Source organism: Rousettus aegyptiacus, unplaced genomic scaffold (assembly GCF_014176215.1).
Source record: "Rousettus aegyptiacus isolate mRouAeg1 unplaced genomic scaffold, mRouAeg1.p scaffold_m13_p_3, whole genome shotgun sequence".
Classification (NCBI taxonomy): domain Eukaryota; kingdom Metazoa; phylum Chordata; class Mammalia; order Chiroptera; family Pteropodidae; genus Rousettus; species Rousettus aegyptiacus.
This window is the reverse complement of record NW_023416306.1, coordinates 129544821-129569652: the sequence shown is the minus strand read 5'-3', so window position 1 is coordinate 129569652 and position 24832 is coordinate 129544821. Positions and strand designations below refer to the sequence as shown.

The 24832-nt window shown below is 42.4% G+C and overlaps 1 protein-coding gene and 1 long non-coding RNA gene across 2 annotated transcripts in view; both read left to right on the top strand.

Annotated features, from left to right (window-relative positions):
• Positions 1-3473: 3473 nt before the first annotated feature.
• The window catches only part of RORA (RAR related orphan receptor A), a 675954-nt gene continuing 654595 nt past the window's right edge, over positions 3474-24832 (top strand). The window contains exon 1 of the mRNA XM_016126851.2: positions 3474-3735. Coding sequence (XP_015982337.1) covers positions 3570-3735 — 166 coding nt within the window. The 5' untranslated portion in view covers positions 3474-3569. The remainder of the gene's footprint in view (positions 3736-24832) is intronic.
• LOC118600366 lies at positions 3808-22859 on the top strand. Its single transcript, XR_004949967.1, has 2 exons — positions 3808-11383; positions 11801-22859. It is a non-coding gene; the product is annotated as an uncharacterized LOC118600366 (long non-coding RNA).

The window sequence follows — 24832 nt, the reverse complement described above, 5'->3', positions numbered from 1 at the left end:
AGATGTTCAGCCAACCACAGAACAAGGTAGAATATACCAAGTGCGTTAAGAGAGGTACTAAGAGTACTAAGTTTGGATATTTGGTTTGGGGTAAGTCAGGGAAGGTCCCACACAGAAGTTGCCTTTTGGAATAGACCTTAAAAGAAAAGTGGGGTTTCAATAGACAGAGAAGACAGGAAGGACATTTCATGAGAACAGGCATAGGCATCTGTTCCCTGGATCCTGGACTACAAAGGGGAGGAGGCGCAGGAATTAGCATGTGGCATGGATTGAAGGTTACACATGGATTGCAGGGATTATGTAAGGTTGGAAGGCAGTTTGGCAAACTCCTAGCATGAGTGTCACACTCCCAATCCTCCATAGCAGGCAGCATTAATCCATCACAGCCCACACCTTTCCATCCAACTTCAGGACTTCCTTCATGAGACAAGATTGATTTACCATCCCTGGTGCAGGAGTGCAGCGATAAGGTAGAGCCTTGAATACCATGTTGACTAGTTAGTAGTTAATTGGATAGGCAATGGGGAGTCATTAAAGTCTTGTAAGCAGGGGAGTGACATGGTGGCAAATGAGAGCTGTAGTTCAGGATAATTAACTTGGCAGTGCTATCTGGGGTGGATTAGAATGGTTATAAGACTAAAGGCCAGTTGTTTGGAAAGTTACTATAATGGTTTAGGCAAGTAATAATATCTGGATCTGATGCAGTGATAGCAGAAAAGAGGGGCAGATGGTACAGAGGTAGAATTGAAAGCATCCGAAATTATGTTAGGATGTGGAAAGCTAGGCGCAGGAGAGAGGAGTCAAAGCTAACTCTGAGGTTCCCAGTAATTACTTTAGAATAAGAAAAAAGTAGTATTACCATCAAGAGGGGAGCCTGGGATCTGCAAGGAAGCAGGGAGAGTCCTGGTGAATTTAGGGAGAGAGGAGTTGCAAAACATGTATTTAGGTTTATCTCTCCTACGAAGCATAGATTTTCTAAGTCATTGTCTGTCAGAGAACTGAGTAGTACAAAGTCAAATAACCGTTTTTTAAGCAACACTGTTGGCCTTTGTCAGTAAGCAGAGTCTAAGGGAGGCTCCCATCTTTCCAAATATTTGGCAAATTGAAAACCTTAATTAGTAATCCGGGTAGAGGCACGAGGAAAGGAAAGAAATATAAACCTAATCACTGTGCTTTTCAGGTTTCAAATACTTCCCCAATCCAGGTAATTTACACTTTAGTAACAATGATTGACAGTCAAGGAATGTATCTAACTCACTTTTATTTTTCCCTTGGGGAAATCACTTGAGTTCCCAATTGTTTTAAATTGCAGAAGCAGTAATCGTTTGAGAGAGTTAGGAGGAATGGCTTTTTGGAGCTGAAATTTAGTGCGCAGGGGAGTAATGGAGTCTATCTTAATTGACTAAGGTCACTAGGGTTATTTTCAGGAAGGTCCTTCCGGGATGAACAGATACCAGTTCAGGAACCAGTTGAAGGCCCAGGGGAATAGACTTAACCAAAAAAATGTTAACGAGTTGCTACTGGTACCTAAAAAGGAGCCAGGCATGTTTTTTTTTAAGCCACTTGCATCCGAAAGAGAATTAATGGAGAAATTTAATGTGAAAAGCATTTAAAAAAATATTCTAAAAGAAATATGTAGCAGGATACATTTTGAGATACTGTCTCAGAGGAACTTATTTATTAAACTGCGCACTTTGATATATTTGTTTACGTAGAAAAGTCAGATGTAACAAGCTAGATCAATTGTATAAAGAACATTAACAGATCAATTGTAAAGGGTGTGAAGGCTGCTCTAGAAATCTGTGCTTTGATGTATGGGAAAACGCACACATCTGATTTGGGATGGAGGAGACAATTGTGGCATTGTTCATAGGTGCCGACAGGCTAAAACCGGGGATCCTTGCAGAGACTGGATTAAGGTATCAGAACTGTTCACATCTCATTTACATCACTCCCAAGAGTGGACCACAGGTTTTGCTGATTAACATACAGGCCATGGCAAATAGCACTGTGTATTTGAAGTCACACCAAGATGAGTAACAGTAACACAAACCTCGGGTGAAGTTTGGCATGTGGAGATTCCTCTTCAGCTATTATTACCTAGTTAAGTTTTTCCCTTTTATTTTTAAAAAGCAATTTCCAAAGTAGAAAGTTAGCAACAACAAAATGTTCCCCAATTGCCTCCCCCACTCTATCCCCCTAAATACACATATTTATGCCACCTTCTGGTACATAATATTTTTTATTGTCAAAATTTGCATGTGAGCCTTCTGAAAGGAAGGTGGGTTGTGTGTTAAAAATGTGCTGATTTCATCAGTGTCTCCCAGGCAAAAGGAAATGGCAGATTGAGTATTGAAGCTGAGAAATCAAGCTACCACTTGAATGTTTTCCACTCATCCAGTTTGTGTTGTTACTTCATATTGGAGTTTGGGATCAAGGTAACATTGATACAATTCTCCACTTTCTTTGGGTTTCATTAGGCACCTACTGTGTGTTGGGGTGTAGAATGATGCCTACAGTGGTGTGGCTAATTAGCTGTTAATTATCTGAATTTTATCATGCAGACATTATTAATGTCTCTCCAGTATATACTTTATGGATGAGCTTGTACACTTAATACCAAAAGTAACAGTGGGAATTGACAATTAGCAGTCACGCATGAACTAGTTGCATCTGGCTTAGATAGTCATCAATTGAACAGGCCAAAGTTTCTTCAGTAGAAATCGCCCTGCCAAGTGGTTTCTGGATCCTTCGCAGAGGAAACAGCAACGAAGCTGGAAGCAACCTCTTTCAACCACACCAGAAACTGGCTGTTGACGGCGATTGTAGACTCACAAAATCCACTTCAGAAACAGCTGTGTCAAACCAAGATTGGAAATCCACTGGACGTCCCATCACAAAGTCAGAAGTGCCCCGTCCGTCCTCCCATTCTTTCGCCCACCTTGTGGTTTCGAGTCCAGGTCTATTCCTTTTTAGTTTTTTCTCAGTCCTGGGCTGCACTGGGCTGGACTGGGCTGGTGGGGAGCTACCTGCGACTCCCCAATGTGGACAATCGGATTTCTCTCTCTTTCCAGGCTGACTGCTGATGGGGACGAGCTCTTTTCCCGAGAGAGTCTCAGAAGTAGACACAGAATTATCTTGCTGATCTTAATTTCTGTTCCTGGGCTGAGGAGAGGGAAGGATCGGGGCACAGGAGGTTCTTCCCACCTCCTCCCCTCTTTTCCCCACCTCCCAAAATTGGCAGCCAGTCCGTGGCTCCCGGTCTGGGGTCTGGAGGGTGGGGAATGTGGGTGTGGGGGCCGGCTGGAGAAGCTCTCGCTAGCGCTGCCTGTGGCCAGACCCGCCTCCCATCCCCTCTCAGGCGCACACACACGTCCACCCAGACACACTCCGCGCGCTCCCTCGCGCTCTTGCTCGCCCGCCGCCGCCTGCTCTCTCTCTTCTGCTCTCCCCGGTCTCCTTCTCCTTTTTTTTTTTTTTTTTTGGTACCATAGAGTTGCTCTGAAAACAGAAGATAGAGGGAGTCTCAGAGCTCGCCATCTCCAGCGATCTCTACATTGGGAAAAAACATGGAGTCAGCTCCGGCAGCCCCCGACCCCGCCGCCAGCGAGCCGGGCAGTAGCGGCGCGGACGCGGCCGCAGGCTCCAGGGAGACCCCGCTGAACCAGGAATCCGCCCGCAAGAGCGAGCCGCCCGCCCCAGTGCGCAGACAGAGCTATTCCAGCACCAGCAGAGGTAGGCGGCTGCGAGAGGGGCTGAGGAGGGGGCGGCGGGAGCCGGGGCGCGGAGCGGGGGGCGGCCCGGAGCAGGCGCCCGGGGCGCGGGGTCCGGGGCCGCGCGCGAGCCTGCAGCGGCGCCCCAAGCCCGGAGCAACCCTCTCCCCTCCCCCCTCGGCCCCCCAGAAATGTTGCAAACTTTTGCAGCCGGTTCTCGGGTTGCGGGAGGAGAGGGGGGCGGGGGAGGCGGCAGGAGGCTTGACAGCCGGCGGGCTCATCCCCTGGCTTTGATTTTTCTGCAAAGAGAGGAGGAAAGCCGCGTCGCCGAAATTAAATACGCTCCCCCAAAATACGGAGAACCCGAGAGTGGGGGCCCGAGAAAGAAACTTTTAAAGCGGCAGTGTCCTTTAAAGAAAGAAAGAAAAAAAATCTGTTTATGGCCACCCTCTTCCCCCTTTACCTTGTCTCCTTTTGACAGTTTAGGCCCCGGCTGCCCGAAACAGGATATGTTTTCGACCCCCGACAGAGCAGAGGGGGGCAGGAGGAGTGAGCGACCGGGGAAGCCCCGGAGGTGGAGGGGGGGGGCGCTCCTGGATCTGGGGACAACATGGGCACCTTCTCTGGAGCACGGCGGTGGTCTAGGGGTTTGGAAGAAGGGCTGGAGTGAGTGGGGTGCGGGCGCGCGAGGTGTTCGCCAAGTTTTCTGCCGGGTGCGGCGAGGGGAGATGCGCAAGTTTGCCGTCCCAGGGTTCGAAGCCCGGCGTCCGGGCTGGCGGGGAGGCGTGTGCGCGCCAGCGCGCGGAGGGCGGCGGTCCTGTGGGGCGCTCCACGCGCATTCGGAGTGAGCGTCTACCAAAGCAAACAAGCAGAAAGAGAAAGCTCGAAAGGCGCCCAAACTTATTTCTGCCATGGGAATTCTTCCCTCTCTGAGGTTCCAAGCGTTTCTGTAGGAACCTGGGAATGGTCTGTGCAAGTTGAATGTTGGTTGGATTGTGCGAGCGATGTCCACCCCCCCACCTCGAGCGATTTTTACACTTCATTTTGGAGTGTGTATGTGGTGGGGCGAAGGGCTCCATTACCCCCTCCTTTCTTTTCCTAGTTAAAGTGGAGTGTTCGGGAAAGCTTTTTCTTAAAGGTGTCGGAACCCAACTTGGGGGTTTTTCTTGGGGGTGGGAATTATTTATTTGAATGCGCCTGGAGTTTGCAAAGAACTGGAGGAAGCTACGGCTTTAATTACTCTTGTAAATAATGTATAAATCACGCCTGTCACTCCGGAGGAATCGGGCTCCCGCGAGCAGCCCAGGCCTGGGGACAGAAAGGATCTCCACTCCCGGCTTGGGCACTGGCCCAGCGCATCCCCTCCTCTTGACACTCGGCCTCTGGTGGCGATTGGGGAGGGCTTGGGAGAGGCGAGTGGGGGCCCCAGGAGCCGCTCCCTTCCTCTTGATGTTTTAGTTGGAGGCAGGAATATGGCTGATCATGTGCTGGCTGTTTTACAGTATTTCCACCCCCACCACCACCTTAGCCACACCCCCTGTCCGGGAGCTTTCCCATTCACGGAATTCGAGTACAGTAAAAGCCATCAGGATGACATACGAGAAAAACATTTAATTAAAGGCGATTTTTGAAGAGTGAATACACGGAACCACGGGTCGAGCGGGAGGTGTGGGGGGCAGCGAGGGCCAGGAGTTGAAAGGAAAGGAGATCAGGGTCGGGGGCCGGGACCTGCCGTTCGCTGGGTGAGTTTGTGTGTGGAGAGCTTTTGGCTGGAAAGAGTATATTTAGACCCTGAGACGGTGGATTTGGAATGCGAGCGGGTTATGTAACAGGGTTAATCATAAACACTGGAGAAAATCCCCTTCATGTGTTTCTGAGGCTTTTTTTTTTTTTTTTTGATGGGAGATATAGGAAGCTACACTAATTTCTGATTTGAGTTGCCACTCACCTCTGTCTTACCCCCTACCCCCACCCCGCTGCCGTGTTATTAGCATCTTCAGGTGTCATTCTTGCCAGAAGGTATTCTTGCAGGAGATCTGGGTAGCAGGCTGCAGAACCAACTAGCAAATCCGTAACTTGCTGTTCTTGCAAATTATGTAACACTGGGGCATTCAGTAAGTACCACCAGCCCCCTTGGCTCAGCAGAAAGGGGAGAGGGATAACTGGAGGGGTAGGAATGCATCCTGCATAGCTGACCTGCTGACCCATATCCCCTTACCCTGTAGAAGGTCACCCCCCACTCACTTTTATTTGAACCAACCCCTTGTCCATCCCTCAGGAAATTTAATGGGGGGAGGGAGAGGAGGTAAGGCCCAAACACTCAACTCACATCCTGCACGCAGGCACTAGGTTATATAACAGTCTGAATGGAAAAAGGAAGGTCAGAGATGGAGGCATCCTTTAGCTAACACAGCAGTAGTAATAGCTTCCAGGAATTATGTGCATTTGCAGACTTTAACCTCAGCTGTAGCGTCTGCTCCTCAGGGGTACTAATCTTTGTGTGTGTGAGCTAGGGAGAAAAAGAACATGTAAGTATGCCTGGTGGATGAGAGTGATTTGAAAATGGGAAATGTTTGGGTTTTCAGATGATGTAATGGAGTTGGCAGAATATGCAAGTCGGCTCCCAGAGTGTAAGCAGCAAGAAAATTGGAGCTGGCATCCAGTATTAATGTTGCATAAATTACAATATCGGAAAGAAATTAACCTACACACTAGGTGATTACGCCATTTTAATACCTAAAACCTAAAGGCATACAGCTCAAAAGGAAAAGCAAACATCATCACCTTATAATTAGCATTTTCAACCTCAAGAAGGGTCGAGTGGTGTTCTTGGCATTGGGTGAAGTAGGTAGCTTTCTGATTTGGGAGATGCTTTCCAGAGAGGGTGCAGGGTTAGCTTCCAGCCAGCTAACATTTGCAGGCCACAGAGATTGTGCTCCGATTTTCATGACATTGAGGTGACCTCATGAGATATTACGTAGGTAGCCTTAAAGCTGTTGCTGAATTCCAAACTCCTGAGAATCCCTGTGTGAATGGGCTGCGTAGGTTAGCACCTGAGCTTCCAAAATTTGACATATGAGTTTATAATCTGAAAGACGATCTCCTCCTCTCCTGAAAACTGGGCAGGGAATGTTAGCAGTTTTAATGAAAACTATTCCATTTTCTAGGTGATATTAATGATGGCTGGTGTCATTCAGTTCCATCTTACAGCACAATGAAAGGGATAAAAGAAAGGCAAGAGGCAACATGGGAAGTAAGAATGAAGCGGGGAAAAAAACCACAGTGAATCTTTAATTTAACAAGGCTTTCAGGGACTTCAGGGAGCCATGAGCATTGTGACATAACTGTTGTTAAAAAACCCTTTTCCAGAATCTCGTTATTATATGCATGCCGGAAGCTTACATATTTTACTTCACTAAAGTTTCCTCACAGGACTGCGTGCTACACAGTTGGTTTGGATCACCAGTGCTGAAAGTTGCATGCTTTTAGGGCAGGCCATCCTAAGGGAAAAATCGAAACCAAAAGATGGGATTAACACTGAAAAGCTCAGTTGGGTTGAGATCGAACCCCTTGGAAGCTCAGTTTAAATTGACTTAAAATCAGTTAACAAGACCTGTAGTTTATTTGTCACCCCGAGGACTTCTAGAACCACACAAGTCTTTGGAAGTGTTTCGCCTCCACTCCCCCCTTTAGTCTTGACTGACTCACACTTTCTGGTAGGTGCTCTTGCCTGATAATTCAGTGCCCTTTCTTGAGATTGATTCTCAGATCAACTTTTCTTACGTGAATCCTGCTCTCCACAGTGAACAAATGATGCCCAATAGTTTGAAAGAGCTGCTGGCTGGGATAAAATCCTTTGCCAGAGGAGTAGAACAATTATTTTTTAAACTAAGGGACTTTAATTTTCCGGTAAATTGCTCATAAAACCATTTATAATTATACCCTTTAAAAATGTAATAGAATAACTTTAGAGAATGCATTTGATGATAGTTATGATAACCTTTTCTGTTGTTTCCCCCTTATTTCTTAAAAAGAATTGAATTATTAATCCAGAAGTCAAACCCTCACTGGCTAAAAACATTTATTGCAGACTCTTTTTATGTTAGTTGACTGCTGGAATTTCCCAAAGCATACTGGCATTATGAGGAGCCCTTGGCTTTAGAAAGTGTTTCTTTTTCCAATACTGAAACACGGAACCTGTGTGTAGCCCCCTAACCATGAGACCCTTAAACTTGTGTTTTCTAGGCAGCAGAGGTGGGGGTGGGGGGAGAGTACAACACACACTCTAGGTAGACCACAGTAGACCCTTAAGTGGAATGCACAGAGGTGCAAGAATGTTTATTGCAATTGTTGTGCCTCTGGATGAAAATGTTCTGAGGATTTTTGGTGACAGCCGAATTTCTTTTAGAAGCAAACCGACTCCTGTCCACCAGAGCTGACCTTTGGAATTCGAGTGAGACAAGCCCGTGGGTTCTTCTTGGGCCATACTCTTGTCACTTTTCAGTTAAGATGCACATTTTTCTCCAGATCTTCCCATTTTTGCCTTTAAGAAGTTGTGGCATGATGTTGGACAGACTGAGTTGGATGTCACTGGAAATTCTGTTCAAGTGGTATGGTTTCTACAGCACGTGCTGCTTTTTCTGAGTGTGCTCTTCCTTTCTCTTCCACCTTCCCAGTCTACTTGGTGAATTGTATTTCTTAGCTTGTGTATGTACTTCGGTGTCTGTAGAAGCAAAATATGTTACTCATTTTAGGTATCTGGGGAAAGAGTCATAATATGATTGTCCCATATGCTCACTCTCTCTGTCTTCCATGAGCCAATGTGAAGGGACTTTGAGGTAGATATCATCAGCTGCCCCAAGGAGATTCCTTACGCATTCATCTAGATTAGTGTTTCCAGAGCAAAAAGTTTGCTTTGAAAGACCTTCACATTCTAGGCCACTAACCTACCATGTGGAATACCTTTCTGAATTTCAAGTCTCTCTTCCTTGATCAGAATTTCGATCTTTATCTCTCTCCCTCTCATTCTGTTTTCTTCTCTTCTGTCATTTGAAAAAAATGTTTTGTTTTTATTTTTATCTCATACATCATGGGAAATGTTGGTTTGGAAATGAGCTGTTACATTTTTCACCCATCTTATTAAAGCTATATGTTAAGAAAAGTAAAATTGAATCATTTTGAATTAATACTTTAAAAAAACCTTCCAGATAATCAGTGTTTGTGTATTGGTTAATATACAGTGAACCGTGCTTTTTCTATAAGGGTACCAAGGCATTACTGATGAATTGTTGTTGTTTTTTTGGCTCATAGTAGATTAACCAGAAATAGTTTTTTTGTCTTTTTATTATTGAATATGTTTTTAAAATGTGCTAGTTCTCTTTCCTACCCTAGTAGAACATTGAGGATGTAATTGAATCTTGGAAGTTTGAGAATCTTATGATGCCACAGGGTCAGTGTTCTGGAGATGAATTCTGATTGTACATTATAGAACTGTAAATGGAGACAGTGTCAAGAGATTGGTCTAAATCTGTCCTGATCCTATCTTGGAAATTGTTTTCTTTTCTTTTCTTTCTTTCTTTCTTTCTTTTTTTTTTTTTAAATCTTTAATATTAGAATGTTCTGTTATTTGCCTCTCGTTCTCTAAGTTGCAAGTAACAAGATAGAAATTCACTTAAATTAATTGATTTTGGTTAGTTAAGGTTTTTACTTTAAAGGAAAAATTTAATCTGAGTTTAGAGCCATAATTTTTTCTTTAGAGTTATAGAGGATGTCAAATCATTCTCAAATAGTCAGGAAGGCTCTTATACTCAAGAAGTTCTGTATTCTTGTATTCAGGAGGTTCTGTACTATAGTGTCAGCATTATGTAACTTCTCCCCTATATAAAGGTAGATAGAAATCTCAGCTAATTTTGCCTCCTCTGTAGATATGTTCAAGAGGTATCTTTGGTAAAGGCTTCATAAATCTGGAAAATTAGGAAACTCGGGGGTTAGGAGGAAGACTTTCAAGGATATAAATAAAGAACATTTAGATTCTCCCCCCTGCCCCCAAAGAAATTCTTTTTCCAAGCTTAGGCCTTTGTAACCTGGACCAGCAGGGAAAGCATCCCTGGGACCACACCGACAGAGGCGGGTTTTTCCAGGGCCATCCCACTCAACTTAATGATGCTCTGTGGTTATCTTTTGATACCTTTGATGTCCTAGTGTTAAAAATTCAGCTTGGTTGTCTTAATATCCTTTGGTGATGTCTCAATTATTGATTTATTTTTTTGCTTTTGTAGTAAAGACATCAAGGAGATCATCTAAAGAAATCCTTAGAAGAAGGGAATGGGGTATGATGAGGAATAAATGTACCATAGCTCATGGTTTAGGCAGGTTCACTTTTGCTCCGGTTTTTATGCTAAATGTTAAAAGGAATTACAGGTAACAATTCCCTTGTGTTGATGGAAGAACATTTTTTTTTCTCTAACAGATGTTTGTGGCCTTAACTGACACGTCATTATTACAAACTGTCTTATCACATTATGCACTGTGGCACATTGACAATGCGCTGTGGTTTCCTGGTGATTATCTTGTCCACAGACTGAGGCCCTGGTGGCCAGCTGGGGAGGCTTTTGCAGTGTCCACTGACAGCTGAGAGTACAGGTTTCCCACACCCTTGAAAGGGCTGAAGGACTCCAGGCTCTCCCAGGTAGTTGCTATACCAGCACTGTTTTTCCCGAAGCTCAATCAGAGGCTGGAAATGAGTAGGAATGATTATGGTGTAGAGGATTTATCATCTTCCAGCCCCAAATCATCTCTAATAATGTTATTGGGTATTTGATTTTTAATTATGAACTGTCTTAAAGTTTTAAAAAATTATTAGGATGTTCCTAGACCCATGAACAGACCATAATAAATGAAACTCTTCGGGGTACAAGGAAGGGTGCCACTTAGTCTAGGATCTTCAAGCCTGTGAAAGAGGCAGCGCACTGTTAAAAATACCTAGCTTACTTCGGGGGAGGATTTGGCTGAATACTGATGAAGTTTATGAAATATGAATGTAGTGAAGTTGCTATACGTAAGTGGTGGGCGTGTGTGAAAGAAGTAAGAAGAAATAAAATTGTGTATAAATGACACTCTGAAACCTGATGGAATAGTCTACGTGACAAGAATGGTGACATTTTGGTCCGTGCTTAATGGGGGAAAATAAACTGGCTTAAAATCTATATGTCAAACTAGATGTGGGAATAAAAATTACAGAATATGAAATCGTTTGACTTATTTTATAAGCAAAGAATGCCACCAGGGATAAACAGACAGGTTGCAAAGAATAGAGGTGAAATGGAATGGAGGAAAAAATGAGGGACTAACACTTAAATTTATAATGAGGTATGCTAATCTCTGTTTTAAATAACACAGACTATTAACTACTGTGCTGCTAGGTAGAGAATTAGTTATAGCCAAACAAAAGTCATAAATATGAATTTTAGGTTATATGGGAGAAATCCTCTTGATCCCCAAAGCATAAATGCATGTACTGAGAAGCAAAGCTGCACACGATGTAATTTTTTCTGTCTTATCCTGATTAATTGACACAACTGTATGCCTCTTTTCTGAAGGTGACTTTACAATCTCCAGACACAGACATTTCTCTCAGAAGTGGAGTGAAGGAAGGAGAACCACAAGCTAAAGTGTGTTTCACTGGGTGAAGTATTTGGGGGAAAAGATAAGAACGGTGAAATAGGGGAATGCAGTAGTGCCTACTGAGATTAAGAATGCCTGTTTGGGGCTGGGGAGCGGGGCTGCGAATGAAGGAAAGGACTGTCTAGAGGGAAAGGAGGCTTCCGTGCAAAAGAAAATGAAATTAACATTGACTCTGAAATGGCTGGGAATGTGCCTTTCTAATTTTAAATTATCTTTAACAAGGGCAATGAAAAGAGGAAAAGTTGACACTGAGAAATTACAAACTTGTCGAGAATGTCAGTTGACAAAGGCAAGTAAGGGAGTATTTGGGAAAACAGAACAAGATCAGGTCTGAAGGGCATGATGATCTGCTTCCTACTGGGTTCAGGGAATCGGCGGGCGTGTTTATTGACTCTTCCAATTAGTTTTAAAGAAACCTGAAGAAATGGACAAAGATGGAGAAAAGACAACCAGATGTGATTCTGCCCTTCCAGAAGCAAAGAGGCTCATATCATCCTACACAGTCGATGCCAGTCATGGGGAGGAGCGACTATATAGAAGTTAATGGATTTTTAACATACAAATCACAGAAGAAACAAGGATATATTTAGCAAGTCTAAAAACTCTTCAGTAAACTGCATTGCTTTTCATTTTCACTGTACAATTATAAGACCAGTGGATGATAAGAAGGCCACAGTAACAATATAGCGTGTACTCCTAGGAACATTTGTGTGATGGGGATATTTTATCGGAAAGGACAGGGCAACTGGGTGGGTGAACTGCCCATAACTCTCAACTGTCCAGCTAATGAAGCATTGGGAAAGCAAAGGCAAATGAAATACTTCAGTAATCAAAACTGATTCTTCTTTTAGTGATCCTATTAGTTGACTGATGCTGACAAGGGTGAAATTGCCAGAGTTGTATTTTACCATTTCTGGCACTCACGAACCACTTCCGATGAGCACGTTTATGCAGAAAGTGGGCAGTTTCTATAGACCTGGCTGTCAACCCTGAAGATGTAAAATTTCACAGTGTGAATGATGCAAGTCGAAGATTAGTGAGGTTCTACAATTTTCTTGAGGCCCCACAGAGGATCGGTAGTACTGACGCTACACTGAAAGGGCTCTTGAATTTCTAAAGCTTGCTTTCTAATCTTGAGCTTGCGGGTATATCTTAGATAATGTGGTGCTCACTCTCTATCTATGATGTATTGATAAAAGATAGATGTAAATATATTTAGATATATATTCTGCCACTGGTCATGTTTTATTAGAATAAAGCCTATTAGAGCCAGAGGGTGGCCTTATGAATCATCTGGCCTGGCCTCTCATTTAAACCGATACTCACAGAGATCTAAAAATGTGCCTGAGGTCCCATTCCTAGGATGCAGCAAGGCTGTGACTAGAACACTAGTCTTCCGCTTACTTACCTAATGTTCCTTCCACTGTGTGCTGTGCCAGGATGCTCAGAATTTCCAGTAAGGTACAAAATCCAAGTCTCTACCCCCTCCGAGGAAAACCCCCCACAGATATTAAAACATGTTAATCCAGCATTAGGTAAGTGCACATTATTTTGGCTATGTAGCAGTAGTGGAGCATTGTTAGTAATTGTTATTTTTTAAAAATCCCACTGGGCATGTTCATTAATTAAAAATTCGTGAGCTGGTGGCTGTGTCAGAAAAGCCAGTTGAAAGCACAGGGAAAATAGTGCCTGTATCTCATGGTCTGGCTTAGTGGAAAGTAAAATACAAGACATGGAGTTGCGCATCTTGTACTCAACTCTAACCCTCCTCTCAGTGACAGGTTCAGGCCTGTTCTAGTCTTGAGCAACTCAGACCAAGGCTGGACATGTTGGGAGATAGCATGCATGGTTATTACAAGCCTGCTGGAGCTGTTATTCTCACTGGAGTTAGATGCAGCCAGGGGGTAACGTGGGGGGAGATACCGCTGAGCAACAGTTTTCTTTCCTCAAGGCAGAGGGTTTAAAGGTGTGCCTTTTATAGAGATGCTCAAGAGCAAGTCTGCAAATGGAATACTATATAGCCAGTCCAAATCATATTGCAGTAGAAAAATATTTCTTGACAGGAAAATGTTTATGATCTATTGCTTAGGGAAAAGCATCGGCTTCCATAGCAATGTGTACAGAATGATATCCTTTTTAAAAAAAAAATATGTGTGTACATACATACACACACATATGCTATATGTGTGTGTATATTCATATACACACACATATATATACACATATGCTATATGTGTGTGTATATTCATTTATGTATATATATGAATATACACACACATATATGTATTAACATGGACCCACATGGACCTAAGTGATGAAATGATAAAGTGGTCATCTCTGGATAGTGAGATTGTCTATTTTCTTTTTCTTGCTCTTCTGTATTTCAGTTTTCTGCATTGTGCATGTATTACATTTGTAACTAGAGAAAAATAAAATTTTCTTTTAAAAAACATTGTGTGTTGTGAAACTAGAGGTGGTTTGAAGGAACTAATTCTGAAGTTAGTTATGTTGCACAGAATTTCTTGACGTTTTAGCATGGGCCAAGTTTACTGGTCTAAAGAGCAATCCCTTAGAGAGTCATATTCAACCAGGAGGATGAGGGTCATTCAGCTCGAATATGAAAAGGAGTGCCCCAATGTTGGAATTTCTTGCCCTTCTGGGACAATGTCTTACATGTGTTTATACTGTAACTTACAATGAGAAAACATACTACATTGTGAGCCAGTACACACACACACACACACACACACACACACACACACAACTCAGTTAACTTTTCAGATGAAATTTTTAAGCTATACCTGTGATACATCATTATTTTCGTTCTATCATTTAAAGACACAATACAAGTCACAAGCCAGCAAATTGATTTCATGATCTTTTTGTGGGCTGTTCCGGCAGTTGAAAAACCTTGTCCTGGGCATGAGGTAGAAGCAGTCTTTCTGTGGGCCATAGCCTGGTAGCTGTGGGAGGGAGGGAGGTCTGGAGGGAGGTTGGGAGAGTTTCCACAGTAACTGGTGTTGAACTTTACATGTTATTCATTACGATTTCAGGGATTAGGTGTGGGAGGGAAAATGTAAATATTTTAATTTGTAATCATATGGTATCTATATGTCACTTTTCGCACATGTTCATTAATATCCTATTACATTTAGGCATGCTTCTGCCTAGACTGACTTAGAATGTAAATTCTGGGATCCCCCTTGAAGTTGATGTCATGGTGAAAAAGCACGAGGGCTGCCTTCTTTCATTCAACAAATGTTTGCTGAGCACCTTCTGTGTTGCAGGCACTGTGCTAGGCTCGGAGGTAAAGCAGCAAACAGGAGAGGTCAGAACCCCGCCTTCAGAAATTACATTCTAGTGGTGGCGTTTCTCAGCGTAGCCTACTGTCTGGGTCACCTTTGACCAAACACTTCTGATGGTCCTCCTCTGTGTGTGTCTTGGACTTGGCCTATTTCACCTCTATTCCTTCTGTGCACCTTCACCCTTCTCGTCCTCCCTGCCTCCTCCACCCAATCTCCCGTCTTATATCGCAATTTCCCTTTGCTTATTGAAATCTTACAATAGCTCCAGGTAGGTTGTACCCTCTCCTTCCCACAGTTCCCATGATCCTGTCTTTTACGTCAGGTGGGCTTTGCTCATTCAATCAACATGTAACCTCTTCCTTAACCAGGTTCCTCTACACTCTGTTTTGTAGTGTTATTTCCTGGGTAAGAGTCTACTCTCCCCGAGAGACTGGCACCAGGGATTATTCTTTTATCCCTGCACAGTGCCTTGCAAAACCTAGATGCTCACTAACTGTGCATATAATCTCTCCCTCATTACCCTGCTGGGCTGTTTGCTATTTCAGTAGATACAGCTCTGGATTTCCCAGCTCTGCAAGCACAGCTTCTACTTCCTTATTTTTCCAACTGGGCCTTGAGCATGGACCCAGCCACCCTTATTTGTCCCACTTGTTTCTCTTAGATCCACCAACCCTTCTCTCATTGGCAAGTTGAGGCCTGTTCTAGCCTTGAGCAACTTAGACCAAAGCTGGACATTGTTAGGAGACAGCATGCATATTTGTTACAAGCTTGCTATGAGTGAGACAGACCTAGGCCAAAGGCCCAGGTATGCTGCGGGTAAGCTGTGACCTTAGGTAAGTTCATTAACCACTCAGTCTGTTTCTTTCATTACCCGAAAACTGGGGATGATGCTGGTGCTGGCTTCCCAGGGTGGGTGAGAGGATCACTGGATCATGCCTGCTGCATCACCTGATGGGATGTCTGGCACAGTGACAGTGTGATGATGGAGCACATACAGGAGGAGTAGTGGGGCCCTCTAGCCACTTCTTCTCTGGTTCCGCTTCAGCTCCTTTTGATTGGAGCATTCTTTCTCGATTCTGATTGATCACTCTGTGAAATAAGCAGGAGCCCCAGGGCATGGGTGTCTTGAAGTCTTTCCTTTTGCCAGTTTCATTTCCTGGACTGAATCCTGCCCCAGTCCATCAGCTCAGTTGCCATGGGTTGGACCCTGCCAACTGAGGACAAATCACTTAAGTCGAACCCCATCAACCCCTTTTTGGGCTTCCCGAAGATTACACCCCACACATTCGTTAAGCTGAGCCAGAGGAGGGCCCATGTCTGGCTGCTTCCTTTAGTCCTGCCCCAGCTATTCCTGTGGTACCTGCTGGCTGGCTCCCCGCTCTAGCCATTGAGGCTGGGGAGCTCCCTTCCACTGTGCTCCAGTGTGCTCTCACACCACATTTTGTAGCCCATCATTCCTTGCCCTCCCTACCCTTTTACTCACTTTCTCCGTGCTGCCAAAAAATCACACTGGAGAAGCTTGTCTGCAAGGGTTTCATTCAACTTGTTCTACATTAATGCTCCACTATGGTGACCCACTGCTGAGTCTTTCACTTGTAATGTAATCTAATAATTTACATGCACTTTGCAAGTAATACTCTTAGAGACTCACAACCTGCTTGAAATTGCTCTGCTGTTATAGCATTTGGGCTGATGAGAGAGCAGCATGAGAAAGGGTAGTTGTTGGTATACAATGGTATCAGGTAAACCCAGGAAAATAATGTTAGCACAAGGTAAGGGTGTGCTGATGGATTATAATAGTCTTTCTTAGAGAATCAGTTCAACTTGTTAACAGTCTTTTTATTGATTTTAGCTTGCAATTAGCCTAGGATAGTCAAAGTATAGTAGGGGTAGAAACATAACAAGCTAGAAGTGAACCAAGAATTGAATCCTATCTTTCTGGGATGCTGTGAAAATGCTTTAGTTTTGATATACTACATGACTTTTATAGAACTAATTGGCACTGTGATTGGGTTTTATTTCTTCACTCAAACATGTTGGAAGCTGATTCTAATATGCAGTAGTAATGGAAATAGAATAATGCTGTAATAATAGTGCCATTGTAAAGTGAATTACACCATTAAGCATCTATTTTGTCTAATTCGTATTATGATAGTGTGGGTGATACATATACATACAGACTTAGAGTAGCTGGTCTTTAAGAAACAGTCACCAGCTGAGAAGCCCCAATTTTATAATATTGAACAGTCAATCAATGAAAATAAGCCATTATTCAATGATATATTATTCAGTGATATATCAATATACATTTTAATATCAATGCATATATATGTGTGTGTGTGTGCGCATGTGTGTGTATATGTGTGTGTGTGTGTGTGTGTGTAATATGCTCATGCACACACACAAACACACATGTACATATACACACACAGGCACACAGGCGTATTGTACCAGTCAGGCAGATCAAGAAGATACATGACTGTGTCATAAAAATGCTTGCCTCGTGTTGCCTTTTAATGAGTTGGCTAATCTACATGGAGACAGGCATCAGTTATGGCAGACCAAGTCAATAGGAACATCAAGGCCAGGGTTTGAAAACAAGGCTTTGTGTATGTGTTTCAGCCTCTTCATCCACATAACCATGTCTCAGAACTTTTATTAATTGATATTTCTTAAGTTTGCGAAGAAGTATTCAGGGCCCAGGAACTATGGTCATTTTGTCATTTGCCTCCTAAGGAAGTGACATTGGCCAAACAACTTCTTCCACAACAGAAAGATAGAGGCATATTTTTATGCCTTAAATCATAAGCTAACCCTAAGAGTATAAACAAGATCTGAGAAGGTAACATCAAATGGGGCTGCTCCCAGTGGTATCGATAAATTAAAAGTCTGAGAATGTATTACACTTTGACTTGGTTCCAGTGAGGTGATCCCTTCACCCCCCGAGGAGGACTGGCTTTGGGATCATTTGGCAGTAATCGTCTCTGAGTTTTCAATTATTAGGATAGTATCTCTAGGGAGATCCTGAAGACTTACCTGGTTTGTTTCCAGTCTGGATTTTTGCATCTAAGACTCTCCATGTTTTCCAGCAGTGGCCGTCAAGAAGAGTTTTTACTGGTAGCTTTCACCTCTGACTTGCTCTCATTCCAAGGTTTTGTTTCTGTGGCATTGGCAACACCACCACCTGGTAATCCAGAACCTCGGAAAGACCTTGTCTAGAGTCAAGATTTTATGTACTTTAGAATATATTTACCTTTCATATATATACTGATGACCAAAATATTGAAAGCAAATTTGCTTCATAAACAACTATGCCCTCCCTTTATCTCAGACCAACAATGTTGATTTTAAACTCCATCAGCATTTGAGAGGAGAGTATGCAGCATCATTCCTTGGCATGTGGATTAAGAATGTATTTAGTGGAGAAATGTTACAATCCCCAATATAAAATATTGATATCATATTGTGCCTAATAAAATGTTATAATGGCATTCGACAAAGTCCCTTTATTAATTGGTCTTTTCCTCTGTTACTTTCATAGTAACAAAGACTCTGATTTTATCGCTCATTAGTTATAGTTCTTTTTGAATTGGCATTTTGCTGCTTCACCTGTGTTTATATTCTCATTGGTCTCAGTTCCTTCAGGGCAGCTTTGTAGACTGTCTTGAATCTTTTGTCCCATATCTCTGTCTCATAGTTGGACATTCAGTGAGTGCCCTTGGGATGCTAGTGACGGTGCAATTCAGGATCAATATATGAAAGACGAGCCAGCTGAGGAAAAATTGGGATGAGGCAAGAAAATCTAATATTCTTTGAAAGCTTCAGATGTTTAAAGGTGATGCAATATATTGCCTTCTTTCATTGATTCATTATGTATTTATTGAGCACTTACTATTTGCCAAGTCCCATGTTGATCAATGGAGGTACAAAGTTGAATTAAGGTAATTCATAGGCAGGAAAAATACATTAACTTGGAATTTCAAAATATGCTAAAATAGAGATACTTAGAAAATATATAGCATACAGAAGAGGGAGAAAACACTTTACGAAGAGTCAGGGAAAGCTCACTGAGGGGGATACATTTGCCTAGTTTTTGGAAAAATGAGAAATTTGCCTAGAGGGCAGAAAGTGAGGGCATTCTGGGACAAATCGCATGAGGTGAAAGTTTATGGCACATTCAAGTAGCATGAATGAGATGTGTTACTTAGACTAAGCATGGAATATATTGGTGAGGATTAGGAGATGAGATTGGAGAAAGCAGGCAGGGACCAGACTAAGCATCTTGGAAGTTTTCCTATGGCAAAATTTTGAGCAATTTTTTTTTTTAAAGATATTTAAGTATGTCGAAGTTGGGGTAGAGAATTTACATTGTAGATAGGAGGCCAAGGTAGGAAATGTTTGCAGTCATTCTGAAGAGACATACTGTAGGTTGGGGCTTAAATGGGTGAGGAAGTGAACCCTGAGCTAGAATGTCCCAGACGGTAGAATTGGAGGTGCATGATGAAGATAATGACAAGAGTCAGTCTAAGAGCTGGGTGGAATTATAGACTGGAACAGTTTGGTGTGGGACGTGAAGAGGGAAGAACGCATGAGTTCCATTTTGGGTTGGGAGTCGGAGGTACCCAACAAGCATCTGGCATTCAGGATGGACAGCTGGGCTGGAGGCATTATGGAGGAGCATTTTTGACAGAGAATTGGAAGGTAAGATTTTTCTGCCAGGTCATGTTCGTGGATTTTGAAGTGACATCAGGAAAAATAAGCCTAGGGTCCAAGTGGGTGTGATTAACAAAGTAAAGGAGATGAACCAGTGTAGTGACAGAGAAAAGTATCTCAGAAAACTGGATTTAGACCTGGACATGCTAAAGGCATAAAGAACCAAGAATGTCTTTAAATCCAGAGTGAGTTTCCAACACACTTTGCTGCTTCTGACTACATTTGAGTTGTATCTGCTTTGATGGTGGTCTCCTCAACGTGTCTAATTGATGATTGAAGAGTCGCTGCCCTTTTTTTAAAAAAAAAACTTTCTACACAGTCCAGCATTGATTTATCCTGTCTCTAAAGGGAATCTGCCTCACACTTGGCAGGACCTCAAGATTGGGAGAAACAGAATGAATAGTAGCTGTGGAGTGGTCTCCACATGGCCTTGGAAGAAAGGCTTTGTGGGAGAGAAAGTTGAAAGACGGGGTCTTGAGAAAGGGTGTAAGATCTTCAAAGGATGGGTCTAGCCATGGGAAACTAATGAGAAATTTTTATTTAGTTAGTTGACCATGAAGAGAGAAAGAAATGCACAAGTGTTAGCTGGTGGAGTAGATAATGTTGATTATGATTACAGCGGGATTGTTAGTCTGTGTGCGAGGCACTTAACTGTTTTCAAGGGGCTTTCACATATGCATTAGCCTGTGGAAGTCCTGGAAAGAGATTGATAATGTTGCAGCTCACAGAGGGACGAGAGAAGTGTTGTGTAATTAGGGAGACCTGTTGACTTAAAACAACTCAGATGCCGATAGGCTGAACTTATCTTTAACTCCAGTGAGTGTGACAGGAGGGGGCTTTGCCTGTGGGAAGGGCCATCCCTTTGCCTTCAGAGGCAGTAGCCAAGCTCCTTATTGTTTTCAATGAGCTCTGACTAAATACTTTCCCTGTAGATCTTCCACTAATGTGTCATATGAATTATGTGTGTTATCTCCATGCTGTGAAATTAGAGGCCTTCACCCACAGTGTGGTAAGTAGATTAAAAATGAAAGCCTGTTTTTTATGGTATGGGGAAACCAGGCAAATATCAGAACTGTTCTGTGTGTGTTTGATCTGACAGTGGGGAGGCCTTGGGATGCCAGTGTCTTCTAAAACCTGAAAGCTGAGCTGTTGCTCGAGTTTTCTTCAAAGAGGTTTATATTTTATCCCTTGGCACTTCTGAGAGGGAAGGAAGGTTTGGAGTGGGCGAGTCTGTGATTATTCTTTTCTTGCTGCTGTTTTCTTCTCCTTCTTTTTAACTTTGCAGAAAGCCCTTCCAGTTCTACGGTCAGACCCCGTTCAGGACGTTGGTGGCCAAACAGTCCTCTTTTGTTAAGCGAGCGTCCTATTTTTGTTTTTCTTGAAAGGTGCCCTTCAGGACAGCAAAGCCTTTATTTGGGCTGTTTAGAATTGAGCCTTAGAGAAACCAAAACAAATCATTCTAAACCAAGGCCAAGTGCCTCCTTTGCCTAGCGAGGCAAAGCTAACCCCATATAAGATGAAATCTAACCAGCTGGTTACCTGAGAACCACCTTGGGGAGTTCTCCAACTTGACTTCTCTCGCTTTGGCCACCATCCCAAGAGCCAGTGAAAGCTGAGGGTCATGGCCTTTCTGTGCAGAGATGCAGGAAGAGAGTTACAACTCCTGGTGAAGAAGCATAAGTTAGGTTATGTTTTAAAGGGCCCTGTGTCACCTTGGAGAACTTTAAGGATCTGTAAGGATCCTGAGTAGAAATGGATCAGAGCAGATATGGCCATAAGCCTCGTTGCCTTAGGGTGGAGCAGTTTTTCTTCCTTATTGTTCAAGCTTTCGATATACATATATTTTTAAAAGAAGGTATCCATAGCTTTAGCCCACCTCACTTCCGTTATTCCTCATTCTGCCTTTTTTTGGTCACACATTAGGTAAACTGAGTCATTTGAGGAAATCTGGGCATTTTTGAGATTGGATAATTTAGAGGTCATGCAGTTTGAGGTTATTTTGTTTTCTTCTGTTATAATAGGTATGAGGTTAACCTCTGTGATTTGAAACAGAATCTTTGTTCCTTACCCAGAAATCCTCTGGTTTCGGGTTCAGACAAGCCTCACTGCACAAGGACTAACTTCAGTTTGGGAACTTTCCTTCTCACCTTAGGTATCACCTGGGTAGTTTAGGTGGAATAGGGGAAGAGTGTTGGGCTTTGTTAGAGAAAGAAAGACTGGCTAGACAAGTTTGATCCCTTGGGGTAGTTTGGAACCTTCCGGAGTGTGAGGTCATCCGTATATTTAAATTCTGAGCTCCCGCATACACTGGTCAGCGAAACTCTGCCCCTTTTTATTAACTGCCTATTTTCCCCTGTGTTTTGAGCAAGAGACACCTGCTTCTTGGGGAACTGCCAGAACCCTGGGAGCATCCGTCCAACTGGCCCCTGGGTATACAGACAACTACGAAGTGAAGCAGTTGGGAGATAGGCATTATTGTGAGGCTAAAGTCACACATTTTAGAAAGTTAAGGACTGGTTCTGTGACAGGAAAGTTGAGCTAAATATGCAGTTCTATTTTAATTTTCACTTTATGCCAAGGCGAAAGCATTGGGAGATAGGCTATAAATGTATAAGTAAGCCACTGCAAGAATAGCCCCTTGCAAAATGCAGATTTAGGAAGGCTAAATATTTTCTCACATACTTTAATGCACATGAATAACTAACCCCTGATCGAGTTCCTGAGAAAAGGATATTGTATAAACACTTAACCTTGATCAATGTAATGAATTGTATAGCCATCTACAGAACTGGAAAGTCGCTAAGTATTTGGTTGTCTTAGCTTAGGCTGCAATACAAAATAACGTAGACTGGGTGGGCGGGTGGCTTAAACCACAGATGTTTATTTTCTCACAGTTCTGGAGGCAGAGAAATCCAGACCTAGGTGATGGCAGATTTGGTTCTTGCTTGGTGAGGGCCCTCTTCCTGGCTTGCAGACAGCCATCTTTTTTTCTGGATCCTCACATCATGGAAGAGGAAGTTCTGTTGTCTCTTCTTCTCATAAGAGCACTAGTCCCATCGTGGGGACCCCACCCTCAGGACCTCATCTAAATCTAATTGCCTCCAAAAAACCTCACTTCCTAATATCATTGTATTAGAGATCAGGGCTTCAGCATAAGAATTTTAGGGAGACACATACATATAGTCCATGACATTGGTTGATGCTTAAAGCTTACTAATAATTTTCAGGGTGGCCTATCTGTCTCCAAAAAGTTTAAAATTCTTAACGTCATCATTTGTTTATTTAGACAGAGTCCTATTTTTCTTTGTGTATTTTATCTTAGGCAGGCTGTGTCTCCTATTCCATCACTGTTTGAAAGCTACAGTAGTAAAGCCCCTGGTAATTAAGGCTCTGGTATCATTTTTTAAATTAGTGTGTGTGACTTTTTTTTTTTTTTTGATAATTCAACAAGTTCCTCCATATTCTGCATAATTGGATCACATTTTAATTTTGTGGCAAATAAAGATCTATTTTGCATTTCTATGAGAAAGATAAGCCCGTGCAGCTAGGTCTGAATCAGGATGTTTGCTGCTGTTGTACTGAAGTAGCAAGGCTTTTAGAGTTGATTCAGCTTCTGTGATCTTTAGGGTAAGGAAAGAATCCTTAGTCTAAAGGTTATGCACAGTAGTAGAGGGCATGCAAAAACAAATATTGAGATGACAGGAAGACACGTGCTTGTGAAAGATGTAAGCACAAATTCTAGCCGAGAATAGCTAAATTATGGGTTATCTAGTATGGTATATACTCCAAAAACGTGTTGATATGTAATTCAGGCACATCTGTTTGTGAGCATATTTTACTATCTGTATGATTAATGCCCTGGGAGTTCGCATGAAGCAAAACAATGAAGATAAACTGAAGAGTGCTCTGGACAGGTAATCAAGAGGCCTAGGTTCTTATCCCAGCTCAACTATTAATTATGCAAGTGGCTTTAAACAATTGGGTTTCACCCTCCTCCCTCTTGAGGGCTTCCCTCATCTTTCTCCAGGTGAGCTCCAGGTGTAGCTCAGGGATTCACTGAAGTACAAGTTCCTGCCAGGGCTGACATTGTATGACCACATGACTAAGACCCAACTTTTTTAAGAATCCAGCAAATAATACGTTTTTCTTATTCTTTATACCTTTTAAAAATTGAGACATAATCTATGTATCATTAAATTCAGTCTTTTAAAGTGTATGCTTCAGTGATTTTTAGTAAATTGATAGAGTTGTATAACCACACAGTAATCTAGTTGTGGAACATTTCTGTCATCCAAAAAAGATCCCTTGTTCCCATTTGCTATTATTACTCCTCCATACTACAAGCTTAAGAAAGCCATTAATCTACTTTCTATCTCTATAGATTTTCCTTTTCTAGATATTTTGTTTAAATGGAACCATACAATATATGGTCTTTTGCATCAGGCTTCTTTCACTCATGATAATGTTTTGGGGGTTTATCCATGTTGTAACAAGTATCAGTGCCTCAGTCTTTTTTATTGCTGAATAATATTCCATTGTATGACTATACCACATTTTTTATCCATTCATCAGTCAATGGGATCCTTCCTCCCATCCCCCCACCCCCCTTTTCTTTCCTGTAGAATACTTAGTCTCCCTGTAGCCTACTCCATGTGGGGAAATAACAGGTCTCTCTCAGAGAAATGCAACGACTTTATTTCAGGCTTTTCCTTGTAGAACAGGCTAGAGCTTTGTGTTTAAACCACTTACAACTTGCTGGTCATTGGGCTTAGCTCACTGGATCATTGGAAATGTGATTAAACACCTGTGTAGTAACTATCAGTAAATGCGAAAGCACTAGCTGTAGATCTTTTTCTGTGATATATAATTAATAGAAATATGAGGTTTCCCCATTAAAGAACTTGACTCACAAGCTTTCCCAATGACAACTTGCTTGCCGTTTTATATTTGCTTTATACATTGGGTGATGAAATACTTGGGTGCAAGAGTTAAGGACACTGGCCATTACTCTCAGTAATGTCACTTTCAGTATTTTCCTTTAGAAGTCACCAGAATTATAAACAGCAACAAATCCAAAGAGGGAAAGAAATGCTTGAAGAGAAATTCATACTTTGCTTTGCAGCTATAAATTACAAAGACTAATAAATATAATTGTGTAGAAAAGTAGATTGAAAAGAGGACTGAGTTAAGTGTTTGGGCTATTAATTTCTTACAAGCAATACCATAGGCCAGACAACTCTAGTGGTGTCAATATTTGGCATTCTTTCTGGGTGGTGAGTGAATATAGGGTATGCATTATTATCATTTGGTAATCCCTTAGCTAATGGACGGTAGCAGCTCAGTGTTCTGGATTTCCCTCAAATGATTCTCCAGTTTAGAGTTTAGTTCTGGAAATGCGATTAATCTACAATGTGTTTC